Genomic DNA, 16641 nt, shown 5'->3' on the forward strand with positions numbered 1-16641 from the left:
GTAATTTGCCCAAGCTTATTCTGTATACATAATAGTTGGTCTACTATCTTAGAAAGTAATTTATCTCTCTTTGAAAATTTTTTCTTGTTTATAAATAAAAGAAAATGAAACACAAATGGACTTGGAAAACAACTGAATTTACAATGCATCTTCCTGACTGATTGCGGAAATGCAATTTCACAGCGTGCAATATTGATTAGGGATGTGTCACACTTATATACTATGATAGTGTTCGTTTCATAAAACTGTTATGTGTATTAAAATTACAAGCTACACCACGTAAGGTTGGGCCATGGCAGAAAAGAGGTCCGTACGCGAAGCATGCCATGACTTCTTTAGCTCTCCATAATAAAGCTTTAGTCTAAAGCGAGCTTTGTTTATCAAAAGAAATAATGCCCTGAAGAAGTATGCTAATCAACTATTACCAACTTTGTGAAAGTGTCTATAAAAAAAAAAATGGAAAAGTACTTTAAAAGCTATGGATTATCTTGTGGTTGCCGAACTAATACAGCGAACATTTTAATTTCAGAAATGAACATTATTGTATTCGAAAAGCTGCATGCTCATTAATTAAAAGGAATTTAAAAATTAGGAGAATAAAGCAAACTATTGTATATGTTTAATGGCAAACGTTTTCAATTTTATCTCCTGCCAGACAAGATTTGGCAGTAGCTTTCCTTGAAAAGAAAAGAAAAACAAGAAATAAAGAGTAAAGACAGAAACAATTAAAGAAAGCAAGCAATAATAGATTGGATGGCAACTTTGCATTAATTCCATGCCATGCATGGAAATATTAATTGTCAATTTGCTTGTGTGCCCACCCACCATGGATGGATGGAACATGGAAGCTCGTCTTTAGTAACATTTGAAAATTCAGAAAACGATAAAAAGATGACTGAAAAACAGCAAAATTCTGGTACTGAAAAGCTATAAACAGTTAGATGGATTAACAACCAAAATTAAACCTACTTGCGTAGGAAAAGCATAAAGCAAAACCAAAGCAATCATTGATGACTCAGTTGGACTCTTTTCCCAGCAAATGATGATGATCAATATACGAAGAAATTAGCCATCTTCAAGAGTCATAGCAGCCAATGCTTGCAGCCCGAATCAGTGCATCTTTAATTGTACACGAACACATAACTTCCCACAAGTTTATTAGGCTGCTTTGCATCAGCACATATCACTTCCCTTACCAGAATCGACTCCTACACCAGTTGATGTGGGCACTGATCAGGACCAGACCACACGGCTAAACTTTATCTTTAGAGGCGATATGATACTTTAAAATATATATATAGGTGGTAGACTATATGAAAGTGCATGAATTTTCAAATGTTTAAAGAAAAACTTTTCAGGACAAAAAATTTATTTGAAGAGAAAAACTAATGTCAAAGGAATAATTTTGCTTTATCTATTTTAAGGAATGTTTTAATTTTAGGATTTGATCCAGCTTTATCCCTTTCTCTTTATAATATTATTTTATTCTTTTGCAAAAAAAAAACAAATGACAAAGTTTAAAATACACATCTTTTTCTTTTTGTTTTGGTAGTAGTGACAACAAAGTATTTGAATTTTTTGCTAAAAAATTTATTTATTGTTGCAATAACTAATTGACCACAAGATGATAACTGCTTGACTACAATGTGATATTAATTTAAATAAATATTCCTAAATAATTTTTTTTTAGCACGAAGACAGTGAGATTTAAAAAGTGGGAAGAAGAGAAAATGATTTGAAGTCAAAACCTCAAAGTCCTAGGCTGTCAAGTTTATCCACTAAGCCTTGTTTGGATTGCGGTTTTCCGTCGGAAAATTACGTCGTTTTCCGTGATCACATTTCCCTATTATCTTTTTTCCTCACATACATCAAATCACTACAGTAATTTTTCCATGAAAAATCATGGAAAATGCAAAATAATTAATGTTGCAAAACAACTTAGCTTCATCTACCTTCCCGGTTCCCATTATCAATGCATCCAAAAAATGAAATATTTAATTAGTTTACGATTATTTGATAAGTAAATTTATCTAATTTAGGATCATCATAACTTCATAAGTAAGCGCTTACTTAGTGTACATTATACATTTCGTTTAGGATTAGTTGAGGGGATTATCTTTTAATATTTTATTGCCTTTTTTGGCATAAACAACTATTAATCCTTTAAAAGTTGGCAAAAATTGAAAAATGACTTTTTTACTCTCTTTTTTTGGGTATTTTGATTATGGTTTAGACAGCAAATTTTTGAAATTTTTATTAGAAAAATAATTCATATTTTTAATAGTCAAGGACTTCGTTGTCTAGTAGCTAAGTCAGTTTTTTTTTTTAATGTTTTAATGGCTAAGATTGAAATTTTAAAAATTAAAGGTCCCAAGTTCATATTCCCTATTTCCCTCTATAATTCTTAAATCTCATCTCTCTCCTACTAGAATTTTTGTTAACAATTAAAATTCAAATTCTTAATAACTAATCAAGTACAGAATGATATGAATTTAATTAATTTTAAAAGAATTTATTTTTTTAAGGGATATAAGAATGTAGTTTACTTAATTACCTTTAAAAAAAAGTTGTTAAGTCATATATAACATTGTAACTAGAGGTGGCAAAATGGGCGGGATGGGCGGGATTTGCTTGGGTTTGAGATGGAACCGAGTCATATGGGTTTGGGCCCAACCTTACCCATATGTGTTTTGGGACTAACTTGGGCGGGATCATTTTGGGATGGGTTTAGATTGATCCCGCCCAATACCCAAATCCATTTTCTACATATTTTTTTTCCTTTAATTCATTTTTTATTTTTATATAATTTTAATATTTTTGATTTATTAAATTTCTTTTAGTTTCATTAAATAAACATGCAAGTGCTTTATACTCAAGATTCCCACCAAAAATTGGATTAACAAATAAAGGAAAAGATAGATATACAGCCATATTCCAACATATATCAAGATGGCCAAGGTCCTTAGGATGTTGAATATTTATCCTTATCATTGTCCAAGGATGACAGGTCTAAACTAACTGAAATGCTGGAAATTCTTGTGGATAATGACTAGGAAGACTACTAGATTATATTCGCTGGTATGACTATAAAAATTGTTAAAGATAATTTTTGAATCTAAGATTCCGTTTGGATTGACTTTTTTTTCAAAAAATAAGTTTTTCAAATACAATGTTACAGTAATATACAATAACTCAAGAAACATCCCATCCATATTAATATATCAAATATTTCAAAAAAATTTTATAGTAAAAATTTTTCATATACACTGCTACAATAAAATATTTCAAAAACACCTACCAAAAACAGCTAATCCAAACGGAGCCCTTGCCATTTGAGCCCAATGGGTACCCAAGTATTTCCCATCCTTTCCCATTCATTAATGGGTATAGTTGGGATGTGTCCCAACTTAAACCCAATACCAAATTATAATACCCATCCCGCCCAAAGTTCCTTTGGGCATGGGTAGCCCATTGGGACTTGGGACAAATTGCCAGCTCTAATTGTAACATAGGTAAAATTATTAAATTCAGTGGCACGACATGGTCACACTAGGTCATAATGGTAAACTTGTAAGTACCACTAAAAGTTGTACTTTATTTGCGACACATACAGGTAAATGCCATTATCTTGTAGCACTTAATATTAGTTAAATGTCATAAGAATCTTGTTTTCTCTACGACTTTAAACCGAGTGTCACTAAACGAAGAACCTGCTCAATCACATAAGAAAAAATTCCCCAGCAAAACAGACAGGATTATAACTTGTCTAAACTTGTTACAAAAGGATTTGTGACTGCTTTCTGATGATAAATCACACTATAAATCCACTGTTTTGCAAATAAACTATTACGTTATCATCACCTCTTCTGGAAGTTTAAGTACTGAATACAAAAGGCAAATACAAAAGCAAAGGTTAATGGGTATAAGATTGATATAAAAGCTACAAGGGGTAATTGATCGTGATGAAACCATAGTAATCCCTCAAGAAGCTGCTATTGTTTTAGTTTCTCTGAACACCTCAATTTCCTTCTGGATGTCTCCATATTGTGATGTAATCATACCATTGAACGTCCAAGCTGTAGGAGTTATGTGATATAGCCAAATCCACCATTTTGGGATTTGCTGCAAGATAAAATAACAAAACTCGTTAGCATAACAAGAATGTCAAAAGAACTTTGCAAAACGTGTATCTCACTGCAGCCTACATGAAGATATTCAACCTTGGCTGATAAAGTTCTTATCATGTGGCTTGAACTTGAAGCTGCAAAAGATAGGTTAAACCTATGGAAGAATTATGGGTCATGTTGGACTATCTTTGGCAAGATTTTGATAAATTGATCTTTATTTTAAATTCCTTGCATCGAAAAGTGCAAAAGATGGTGAGAGATCCAGCATGCCAGATTAGTTTCATGTGTAGTAGACGATTGCCTACCGGTTGAGGAATCAAGAACCCAGCAAAGAGATTGGATATTGCGTAGAAACCTGATGCCAAGATTGCAGCCACTTGAAAGCTTGGTGTTGTTGCAACTATCATCAGGCCAACCCAATCATTGGATATGTGATGACCGGAAATTCAAGTGCTTGGACAAATCTATAGGGAATCCCTATAATAATCTGCATCGATTACACCGTTGCCTGAATTAGCATGCAGAGTAACAAAAAATTGCATGTCCTGTGGAATGTCATTTAACTTCGTACCTGAGCAAGTGCATAAGCTCCATGAAGTGTACATACCTGCAAACCTTTCTCGATAAGAACTACTCGCTCTGTGCTGACATATGGTAAAACTGAAGCACAATTATTTACACCACAGAAGAATACAGCAGTATACGTTGCGCCGAACACGTTGAATAAGCTTTGCTGGTTATCCCTATGAAATGTAGGAATATCAATAACAGACATCTCAAGGTGTTAAGGGAAGATTAATCTTTAAATTATGACAAATATTATCCTATAACTTGTGCACAGAGGACATTTTGAACAAATAGAATTCTATAACAAACAGACGTCCGGTTAAGTATAAAGCACGGTCCAAAATTTAGTTAACCAAGGGGTCCAAAGTGTAAAAAAAAAAAAAGTCCCCGTGGTAAATTTAATACACAGAAAAGCCTCTCATGGTTTCAAAACGCACAACATGACACTTCATACTTTGAATTAGATTGTAAATGTACGGAATCCGTTAAATTTAAAGGAAATGACTTATTGGATCCTAAAAAAAATTTTGTACCTAATTTTTAATAAATATACCTGTTCTATCCCTTATCTCTCAATTCTCTCTCTCTAGAGAATAAAACAAATAATTTTGTTGAGCTGTCTTTTGTTAATTATATTAGAGCATTTTTATCATTTCGTCCATTTCCGTTAAGTTTAACGGATTTCGTCACCTTTACAATTTAATTCAAAACATGAGATGTCGCGTTGCACGTTTTAAAACTACAGAGAGTTTTTCTGTATATTAGATTTACCACGGGATTTTTTTTGTTTTTTACCGTTAACCAAAATGTAAAGAATTTCCTTCATACACAAGCATTATAACCACCCTATCATTGTACATGCTATCAAAGGACCTATTATTATTAATCTCTTTCATGCAGGAAAAAGATCCATGTTTTGGAATTCTGAAATGTCTATAGCAGAGTCCATGTTTTGGAATTCTGAAATGTCTATAGCAGACATTATTACATTGTTTGAGCAAGTTCAGCACAAACATACTTACATTTTCTGCCCTTGATTCCAAAACAAAACCCCAAAAATCACAGAAACGGTGAAAATGTGCAAGAAGCGGATCAAGTTGTATGAAGGACTTCTCCAGTAAGACCAGTATTGCTTTGAATTGTCCCCCATGTTTTGAGAAAAGCTGGTAGGGAATTCCAGAACTTTAGAACCAAGAGATGGAGAACCCAACCTTGCCACAAGTTCTTTATTATTCCTACAGTCGATAAAAAAACAGAAGGATCAGATAAACATGTTAACTAGCTTATAACAACTAGAAATTAGGGTGTTGATTAGATGTCAAATACCATTTGTGAGCAATAACTGACAAGAACCACATTCTTAATTGTTAGAAGAAATGTTTTCAAAATCCACAGTGTAGCTAGCTAGCTGCAAGTCGTGCACCAATTTGCAAGCAATAGTTTGCAGAAACGGTGGGACGAAGTACTTTTGGGAAATTTTCCCACAACTAAGGTAGTAATAATTATCAATGGTCCTCAAAAAAATGCCACAAACACAATAATTACTTCTTTTGACAAAACAGTATCATCTCCTGATGATCCAATTCTTATCTCTAGGGCTAATAATTCGACAACAGAGGCAGTGACAACTTCAATCTTTGTTTGTTAGACTCACATATACAAGGTTGACTGCTGATGGTATATCTCAGAAAAGTCTACACCAAGCTCAGCTTCTGATGATGTAGAAGCGACCTCCAAAATCCATGTAGCCGGATTATAATTATCTCTTATTTTTGGCACACCTGGGATTATATTGCTTTTGGTAATTAATGATATATATATGCTGGTCATCCATGTGTATAATTCAATGGTGCATGTAATCATGCAGTCATTCCAAAAAAAAGATATATATATATATATATATATATATATATATATATATATAGAGAGAGAGAGAGAGAGAGAGAGAGAGAGATTAGTCATCAATTGATTTTTTACTTTTTTTTTTTTTGTTAAACTTCATGGACAGGTTCCTAGGGCAAGTACAATTAATCTAACGAGTGACAAGTTTAAAAATTATAAGCTATAGAACCAATTAAATTTAGTAATTGCCAAAAGAAATTGATTATAAAGAACTAGGTGTAATTATAAACAAGAAATCGTGACATTTGATTTAAGATACACAATCCACTAAAATCTCCTTTACACGGCATGCTTAATTCATAAGGCATGATTATTCTGTGTATTTTACTGCTTCACGTAACACAAGTCTGAGAGCTAATGTTGCATCCTCCTCAGATCTTTTGAGATTGTTCTGTCTATTTTTCTATTTGTTGATCGATGTGATAATCCTGCATCGTTGTTGTATTCTGATGAGCAATAAACGATGATGAAGTTTTTGAATCAACAACAGATTTGTTGAGCAGTTGCATCATAGTACTGAAAAAACATGGCTCCAAAATGATGAGTTGGTGCTCAATCTATCTCGGCCATATATTAACTCAAATATCTGATTAAATTATAATTCGGACAAGAGAAATGATTTAAGGGATTATTTAGGCCATTATTAAACAGTTTCCCTGTGGAACATCGATAGTCAATCCGTAATTTTCAAGAGGTTCTACATATTAATCTTGTAAAGCATTTTTTTTTTAACTAGTGCCCAATGGGTACTTGTTAATGAATCTAAAATCACACTAAAATTTAATGTTGTCAGATTTTAACATATTCAGACCGTTTGATAACCAAAAATTGAACATCTGAATTAATTAGGTGGCACTGAATTTTCTGGACAAAACTTGCTCCCAAAATTAAATGATAAACTATCCACTTATCACTGAACGTGATATGCACTCAGATATATTAGATTTAATACTTAACAATTAAATAATTTAATGGATTCAGACTTCATATTTTAGATTTCAAACTTCAATTTTCAGATTTCATTTTTATCAAATGCACCCTTATGTTATCAAGTAAAAATATTAACACTCGGAGCCCTTCTTAACATAATTGTTTTGTGGTGATAGGAGATTTATGTCCTTCCCAGCAATTATTATAAAAGCCACATAATTGCTTTGTGGACTCAGTGCGCCAATTTAACATTGGACAGGGACAGTATTGGAAAAAGGATCCGAAGCCCAAGTCAGCAATACCCCTACTTTCACAAATTTATCAATGTTGTACATTACAAAGAAAATACCCCTACTTGCATGGTTTCTTCTCTTCATCTATCTTTGGTGTCCAACATCATCTACAACTTTTCTCTACTCCTGGTCCAATCGTGCCCTTCTCCTGAGCAAATCTTTCATGAAATTAATTGATTAATTTGTGAAAGACTCATAACTTTAATATACGCAGCTCCAAAGAGTGGAAAAATTTTGGGAAAGAACGACTAATCACTACCAGTCATTAGCCTCCTTGATCAGAATTCAGAAATCTGTAAACAACTTATGTAAAATGCATGGGGAAATTTCAATTATCACAACTTTGGTTTTGGTCACAAGTCTACCAAAATTCATGGTTTGGTCTCTATGGTTTTTACCTTAATCATAGAAACTTTTTATCGATCCGAATTACTAATACTTAACAACGAAAGAAAATTTTTGGTATTTTATTTAATTCATCATAATATTGCTGGAGTGATAGAAGGGTTGCTTTGATGAACATAAACAAGATTAGGGCTACAAACGAATCGAGCCGCTCGAGTCGAGCTCGAGTCGAACTCAAGCCGGCTCGAGTCAAACTCAAGCTCGAACTCGAGCTCAGAATATTAAGTTCGTTAGCTCGCGAGCCGGCTCGCAAGCTTAAGTATATATATATATATATATATATATATTTTTTTTTTTTATTTTTATTTAATAATAAAAATACGTATATTATATATATTTTTTATTTTCATAGTAAAATTACGTATATATCCTTAATATTTTATTATTTATTAAGAAAAAAAATATTATTTTATTTATTTTTAAAAAAATAAATTTTTTATTTTTTATTTTTTTCGAGCTCGAGCTCAAACTTGAAAATTGCCGGCTTGTCGAGCTCGAGCTCGAGCTTGGTAAAATTCAGTCGAGACTCGGTTCGATTAGCTCAAAACTCGATTCGACTCGGCTCGTTTGCAGCCCTAGACAAGATACATAAGAATGAATATTCTTGTATGCTTTGCTTTTTTGTTTTTTTTGTTTTTTACAAACCCGCATACCAGAGTTAGATATCTACCCAAATTTTATTGATAAATAATCAAAAAAAATAATTAGGGAGGAGGATCTAAATCCTACCTCCGCTCAACCATTAAAGCTGTAAACGAGGAATACTACGCTCATAGATATGATGTATAAAAAAGTTATGCTATCTAATTGAGTATTCTCGTATGCTTGAATATTCAAAAGGTCTATGTCTCTCTCAAACAATAAATACACAAAAAAAACAAATATGAATATAGCCCCCTCTTATTTTTCTCAAAAGTACGAATGTCCACGATTGAACATGGAGTACAAATTCAAAAAATGTGAGTCAAGATAACAAATCTTCACCTTTAACTGTCTTCAAGAATACTCTTAATTGAGCCCCAAAGCCATGGAAGTTGAGATTTTGATGTTTTAACTCCCTCATGCAATTATTGCACGTCCAAGATATCAGATCGAGTAGCCATGCATGAGCAAATGACTTTCCTGATCACTTGCTTAACTTGTTTGTATCTTTAGCAAGTGATTAAAAATCAAAATTCTTAGTTAAGACAATACATTGATAGACATACAACTCACCTATAAATGATTTTGGCTAAATAGTACTATGATTACATCAACTTGACAGACTCAAATGTACATATAATAACATACCTAATCTTCACAAGCCTGTAGCCATTCGAAATTTAGTACTTAAACCAACTTGTCCTGATCCCATCTCCCAGGATGCACAAGATAATACTAGTAAAAAACTGTTATTATCTCTTTTTTTCATTTCTAGCCGGGATAAAATCATGTTTAAAATTAATCGTCATGCAATGACTATATCCTCACTTACATTTCAATCTCTTCTTCGATTTCCCCTTTTTATTTTTAACACACAACTATTGCTACTCATCAATATTAACTTCTTTTTTTTTTAGTCTTTAATTCACAAAGTACATATCCATATTTCTTGGAAAGGTAGAGTTACAAAATTGATATTCAACCATCCAAGTTAAATAGCCCGTCCTAGAATTGCTCAAATGTAAAATCCTCCTTTAATAATATTTTCTTATAAGTTGAGGATTTTTAGTATGTCAAATTTTCCAAAAAAATACAGACTAATACGCTTGAGAGATGGAGTTCAATTTGATTCTGATGGTATCTGATATGAAATTAACGGATTTCACAATCTTATTTGGAGCACTGTTAAATAATACAGGATAAAATTTCTCTAAACGTAATGGTATCCTAAAGCTCTAGATTAATTAATTGGACTCATCTACAATTACCAAATTACGACGTTTCGAAGCCAAACGTGGCTTAGATTCCCCGCGCTGCAGTACGCGTCCACCGTAAACGTCAACGAAACCTCGCCAAAATTCGTTACAAGTACAAATCTGCAATCTTGTAACTTCTGAAGAATATAATCATCTTATAGCCAATTATTTCAAATTCTTCATCGGATCAAATTTTGTAAGTAAATCTTCAAAAAATCCTCGTTGCTGGTATTCTTCTTTTTAGCTTATTCCTTTTATTTCGGTTTCTTGTATTATAACGCGGCTTATATTTGTTTATGATAATGTGAAATGAGATGAACCCTTTTCGCCTTTTATGGAAAATTTTGTGGATTCTTCTTGTTCTGCTATGTTGGTTTATGTTTCTGATACTATTGGCTGATTTTCTTGAATTTTATAGCTAAAAAAGGAACCCCTTTTACCCCTTTTATCACCATGTTATTAGGAGCTTCTGATTGATCTTGATACAATGTCAGTATTGAACTTGAGTTATCCGGGGTATACTTCATTAATTTGAAATTGTGGGATCGCTGCTGATTAAAAAGCAAGATGTAGAAAATGAAAAGTGATGAACGGTTAAAAGAATTGATTGCTATTTTATCTGGTGAAGGTGAATATCATCTTGTGAAGCGAAAATTTGGGTTCTAGCGAGCTGTGATGTGCAATGTGGCAAATAAGCAGCGATTTTGTGGTGTTATAGTACCCTGGTTTAGGCCTTTTGGGGTGTTCAAGAGTTCTTGCGATAGAGATGGAAAAGAAAAGGGTGGCAGATGATCATGAAGTTGAGCCAGCCGTGCCTGTAAGAGTTGATAGATTTGGATTTGTGAAGCAGGAGCAAAACTCTGCTGAAGGTTTATGTAGGAGCAGATCAGCTTCTGAGTATGAAAGGTATGCATTTTTTGTTAAAAGATGGCTTAAAATCATGCACTTCTTACTTTGTGCTTTTTCATTGAATCACAATGATAATTTTCTTATGATATATCATGATAAGTTTAGCTCTGGATCTAGTTGGCTGCCACACCATGATGCCATCAGGCTATTATGATTGGAATGACCATCACTGGATTGCCTGCAGAATGCACTACTGCAATTACTTTGTGCTTTTTCATTGAATCACAATGATAATTTTCTTATGATATATCTTGATAAGTTTAGCTCTGGATCTAGTTGGCTGCCACACCATGATGCCATCAGGCTATTGTGATTGAAATGACAGTCACTGGATTGCCTGCAGAATGCACTACTGCAATTACTGGTCTATATTGATTTCTTCTCTTAGGGTTGTAGGCTGTTCTCCCTCCCTCCCTCCCTCTCTCTCTACCCCCCCTCTCTGTCTCTCTCTCTGAGATTTCTGACATCCATAAAGCTGCCAATTGTATCCTAAACATAGATCCATTCATCAATTGTGTCGCCAATCAAAAGTAGATTCTGAACTGCTCAAAGTATGTGTCAATAATCAGTTTTTGAAATCCAAGATGATAATCTTTTTGTAGGCTTAAACTAAGTAGAGGACTTCACTTGTTCTGGTAGTCTGCTTTCCTATCTTAATCTTTCTTAGGCGAGCATCCTTTTTACTTTCAGAAGAATAACATATACTTTTTGTGTTTCTATGGTTTCATGTTTCCACACTATCTCTTAGTATTCTTGGCCTTGATATACTCTGGAAATGTAGTTGTTCAGTAATCCAGCTTCAGGGTACAGACTATTAGAGGTCCATAGAATGTGTGTGGAACATTGAAGATGCTTGGACTGAATGAAATACTTACACAGTAAACTAGTTAGGCTACATTAAGATGATTGATGCATAGTTCTTTCGAATTATCATTGCACTGAATTAAGAAATGATTTTCAGGGAGGAAAGAAGGATTAGAAAATGGAGGAAGATGATTGGGGTTGGAGGCAGTGATTGGAAGCATTATATTCGGAGGAAACCTCATGTTGTTAAAAGACGAATTAGAAAAGGAATTCCTGATTGCCTGAGAGGACTTGTTTGGCAGTTGATCTCAGGAAGCCGAGACCTCTTGTTGATGAACCCAGGAGTGTATGAGGTAGTGCACTAACTTTTTGAAATCTGTCCTTCTCTTTTTCTTCTCAAGCCTCAGTAAATGCATTTGCTGATAACATCATATTCATGCCAAGAAGTGCCAGTGCATTCTTTTGCTTGGAGGTCCACAATTTTACTTCAATTTTAGCTACACCTACCTGCTCCCTGACATGCTTTTGAAATGTGATTATATTGCTTTAAGAAAGTAGCTCTGATTCTCTGGCTGAGAAAGATTGCACCCTTTGAATGATCTGTCCATTTGACTTCTAGGAAGTGGTTCTATTTCTTCTTAGACGGGGTCATTTTATTTACCATCCCCTGGTACTTGGATCACAGACCAAGTTTTGTCACTTAGCTGATGTTTATCTAGCTGAAATGCTTTGTTTTGGGTGATACTGTAAATCAGTGGTTGAAATTGGAGTAAACAGGTTAGTTTACCTAGTTTTAATTACCTACTATGTTTTCAAAAAGGCATCCCATTTTCTTAATACCTGACTATATCACTGGGTAATAGTTGCTTATTCTGCTTTCTTGCCAAATGTTAGACGAGCTATATTCTTGTCTGAGCATATAGATGTCAAAAGAATTTTATATCCACAATTATTTTGTCTTTCCTTGCTTTTCCTCACCCAATTGATCTACTCTTTTGAGGAATTGATGGAGTTAAATTTTTTAATCACAATCCTGTTGTGTGGCAAATTTGATTCTTGTTAATTTTAACTGTCATAGTGTCACATTCTGCTTCATGTCTTAATGATGATGTATCAGTTTTCCTTCTAGAGGTATCCTAGCTGTATGTGTTGATTTCAATTTGTTCCTGCGATTGTGATAAAAGTTTTATTTGTTGCAGCAACTAGTCATTTATGAGACATCAGCTTCTGAGCTGGATATTATACGAGACATTTCTCGGACATTTCCTTCACATGTTTTCTTCCGGCAGAGACATGGACCCGGTCAGAGATCACTTTACAATGTGTTAAAGGCATACTCTGTGTTTGACAGGGATGTTGGATATGTACAGGTTTTTTCTGGTTAACCCGGAAATCATTTATCTACTTCTCTTGGAGACAGAAGAATAAGAAAATGTTTTGATTGCAGGGAATGGGATTTATAGCAGGTCTCCTGCTACTTTATATGAGTGAGGAAGATGCATTTTGGTTGCTGGTGGCCTTACTTAAAGGAGCTGTCCATGCTCCCATGGAAGGTTTATACTTGGTATGTATTGAACTCAAAATGAATGAATTTGGAGTCGACATCACATGATCTAAGATTTTTGGTGTGGAATGAAATCCTTTATATATTTCAGAGAATACATGTTTGGTTAGTGTCTAATCGTTTTGACTTGCATAATCAGGTATTCGGTAATAATTCAGTCATGGGCTTTTATGCAATGCATTGTGAGTTTTTGCCATATATCCACCTGAAAACTTTATTTCTGCAACAAAAAAGCATTTTTCTTTTCAAGTTGTAAGAAAAAGCACTGTCCATCCGCTTGATTCTTTCCATGCCAAGGATGCCTGGGAATGTGCTATTTTTTTAAGAGCTACAGTTGAGACTTCAAAAAAAAAGTGCTATGCCAGCACATGGCAAAAAAGCTTGATTTAGCATCTATGGTATAGCTTTAGGATCTTAATAGAATGCCCTAATTTTTTGCCCACTTTACTATTGATCTGGGAAACAGCATGTTAGAAACAAGTTTAGCTTTTAGTTGAGAATTGCCTACTCTAATGATATTGCAACTGTATTTTTTTTCTTTTTTTGGTTGACTGTTAAAGAATTTCAGGGAATAAAAGTTTTAATGGCTGTTCAATTTTCTGATGTCTCTCTTAAAAAGATGTTCGAATAAACTTTTGGTACCATAGATGAATATAAACAAAACTACTAGTTGTTATCCCGGTAATGAAAGAAACATCAGGAAATGGCATCTTTTTGAAGTGTTAAAAGTTGCTTTTATTGGTTTCAGTGGCCCTTGTTGATTAAACCACCCAGATTCTGTAGCTAATCAGCTTGGCCATCGCAAACACCAAATTACTCTTTTCAGTGTGTTTTAACTGTAATGTCCTATGTTTCAACTAGCTTAAGAACTCTTATGCATGTGGAGCAGGCTGGACTGCCTCTTGTACAGCAGTATCTTTATCAATTTGATCACTCAGTGAAGGAGCATCTGCCAAAGTTAGGGGAGCATTTTTCTCAGGAAATGATAAACCCTAGCATGTATGCTAGCCAGTGGTTCATCACTGTTTTCTCTTATTCATTCCCATTCCATCTGGCTATTCGTATCTGGGATGTCTTTCTTTATGAGGTTAGTAACCAGTTGCTTATTTCACCCTTCCATTGTTAAATGCCAACCACTGATCTGATCTTTGTTGATAGGATGTAAGGATTGTTTTCAAAGTAGGTTTGGCTCTCTTGAAATATTGCCATGATGACCTGGTACTTTTCCATTGTTGTCAAACTGAAGTTGTATCTGTCAGCTATAATTTTGTTGTGCTTTCACTGGAGCCAGCCCATGGGAGCCTTATGCACTGGATTTAAGTCTTGCTTATAGTTGAATATTTCAACAGGTAAAATTACCTTTCGAGAAACTCATACATGCTTTACGTAATTTCCCCGAGGATGCCTTGAATCCAGATGTGCTATTACCACTGGCCTATTCAACTAAGGTTCTCTCCCTCTCTCTCTCTCTCTCTCTCTCTCTCTCTCTCTCTCTCAATAGATACACAAACAGCAAAGATACATGTAGTCATATTGGCTATTGCCTACCAAATGTTATTCGTTTGATGTCACAATTGGGCTATTTTATTTCTCCAGAAATTTGTTAAATTGTGACATGCTCATAGAATAGTTAATTACTCTAGTATGATGACCATCTGTGGAAAAATTGCTTTAGTGTACATCTGGAAACGAAGTAACTTTTTAAAATTTTGTGCACCCTATGGAGCAACCAACTTAGCTCCAACCTTTATGGACTGTTTTACATATCAAAGAACTTTTTGCTAGTTAGTGATCATAGTCTGAAATCTGGAACTCGTGAATGTTGGATATGTCACCTTGTCCAACATCAGGAAATTGACTTGACAGGTGCCTGTTTTATGCTTTATTGCACTATCTCTTCCTCACGGGGACAGTAATTTAGGACATTTGGAAAACTTTCCAGCTTTTCTCCTTAAGAGGATGGCAATCATGATAAAATGATTCTTCTAATAACATTCGACGTTAACTGCTGTTGATCGTTTCTGTGAGACAACTTGCATTTATACCATTGAAATTTGTGGAATTTTCGTTTTACTGTACTTCTTTGCTAATAGGACACCTATTGCAGTCTCAGTATATTTGGTCGCCTTTGGACATTTGTAAATGATTTTCAATAAACCGAGATTTCCTTCTATCCATTAATTAGATGTATTTGTATTTGTATTAGTCTGTTCAATTTGCATTTGTAATACTTGATTCATTATTAGGTGTCGAGAGGTTTGGATGCACTGAAGCAGGAGTATGAAAAGCAAAATGGGAAGCAAGCTGAAGCGAATAGGAAGCAGGGATAACAGCAATCCTGAGCAAGGAGGCATCCGAATCAAGAGAGAACCTGAGTCGCCTTTGTATATTAGCAACCCTGAGCAAGGGGGCGTCTGAATCGACAGAGAACCTCAGCCAATGTTGTACATACAAAACTATTATTTGTTTGGATTCTGAAATCTGCGTTTGGCTGGTGTACATACCGAGACTTGCATTTAGTCGGCCGGTTGGAATTTACTCATAATCGACCGCGATTGTTTGGTTTGATTGATGGACCCTTTGGGAGTTTCTCTGCTCTCACTGGGTCGTGTATAGCAAGCATGACCTTGGATGGGATTGAAGGCCCCAGTTAGTAAATTAGTAGAATAGAAATGCTGTAATCAACGGAAGAACTAGTTTGGCAGTGTTTGTTGAGATTTTTTTTTGATTCAGCATAATGCATTATCCCTTTCACGATTTGTTCGAGTATATGCATAAATTATATTGAAAATTGGTCTTGCATGTGTACGGGTCACTAGTATGAACTGAATCATTGTTAGAATTACCTTGCGAGATAGTCAGCGCATGATTATATGCATAGGCTAATAACTGATGACAAGAATGATTGTTACCCATTTATTGAAAGGCAATGTAGAACTTAGAAGCTGAGCCTGTGAAAAGGAACCTAGAGGCATTGTCCCTGAGTTTTCAGTTTTCAGTTTGACTTGTTTACAGCTCCTACCACAGGAAACTGCTACAAGAATCCAAAGCACAAAACCCCTATCTGTTGGAGGAAGGACTACTGGACTACAGGTAGTGATTTGTCTTGTTAGCAGTAGAACTAGCTCCGGTTATCAGGTATTAATTGGGCATCAGCAAGAGGTCTTGCATTAGCCATCGAAGCATTGATTCTAAGCCTGTCACCCAACCATCTCATCAGCTTTGCAACCTGACATTTTTCA

The 16641-nt window shown here is 34.6% G+C and overlaps 1 protein-coding gene across 4 annotated transcripts; it reads left to right on the forward strand.

Annotated features, from left to right (window-relative positions):
* Positions 1-10139: 10139 nt before the first annotated feature.
* LOC113754465 (EVI5-like protein) lies at positions 10140-16156 on the forward strand. Of its 4 annotated transcripts, none has more exons than XM_027298891.1 (9): positions 10140-10318; positions 10617-11028; positions 11993-12188; positions 13035-13205; positions 13283-13399; positions 14289-14486; positions 14558-14617; positions 14749-14847; positions 15646-16156. In XM_027298891.1, the coding sequence occupies exons 2-9, from the start codon at positions 10889-10891 to the stop codon at positions 15727-15729; spliced, it is 1065 nt and encodes a 354-aa protein (XP_027154692.1). In that variant the 5' UTR covers positions 10140-10318; positions 10617-10888; the 3' UTR covers positions 15730-16156. The 4 variants fall into 4 exon arrangements, with proteins under 4 accessions (XP_027154692.1, XP_027154699.1, XP_027154717.1 ...); XM_027298898.1 differs by having other exon boundaries at positions 10751-11028; XM_027298907.1 differs by lacking the exon at positions 10140-10318 and adding an exon at positions 10332-10350 and having other exon boundaries at positions 10751-11028.
* The last annotated feature ends 485 nt before the right edge of the window (positions 16157-16641 follow it).

The sequence above is a fragment of the Coffea eugenioides genome, chromosome 2, assembly GCF_003713205.1.
Source record: "Coffea eugenioides isolate CCC68of chromosome 2, Ceug_1.0, whole genome shotgun sequence".
NCBI classification, from domain to species: Eukaryota; Viridiplantae; Streptophyta; class Magnoliopsida; order Gentianales; family Rubiaceae; genus Coffea; species Coffea eugenioides.

What these genes read in the sequence shown, in the direction of transcription:
- LOC113754465 (XM_027298891.1), top strand. Translation starts at nt 10,889, where the DNA reads ATGGAAAAGAAAAGGGTGGCAGATGATCATGAAGTTGAGCCAGCCGTG. An exon ending in AATATTGCCATGATGACCTG is followed by an intron (nt 14,618 to 14,748) that starts GTACTTTTCCAT and finishes ATATTTCAACAG; the next exon opens with GTAAAATTACCTTTCGAGAA. An exon ending in CACTGGCCTATTCAACTAAG is followed by an intron (nt 14,848 to 15,645) that starts GTTCTCTCCCTC and finishes ATTCATTATTAG; the next exon opens with GTGTCGAGAGGTTTGGATGC.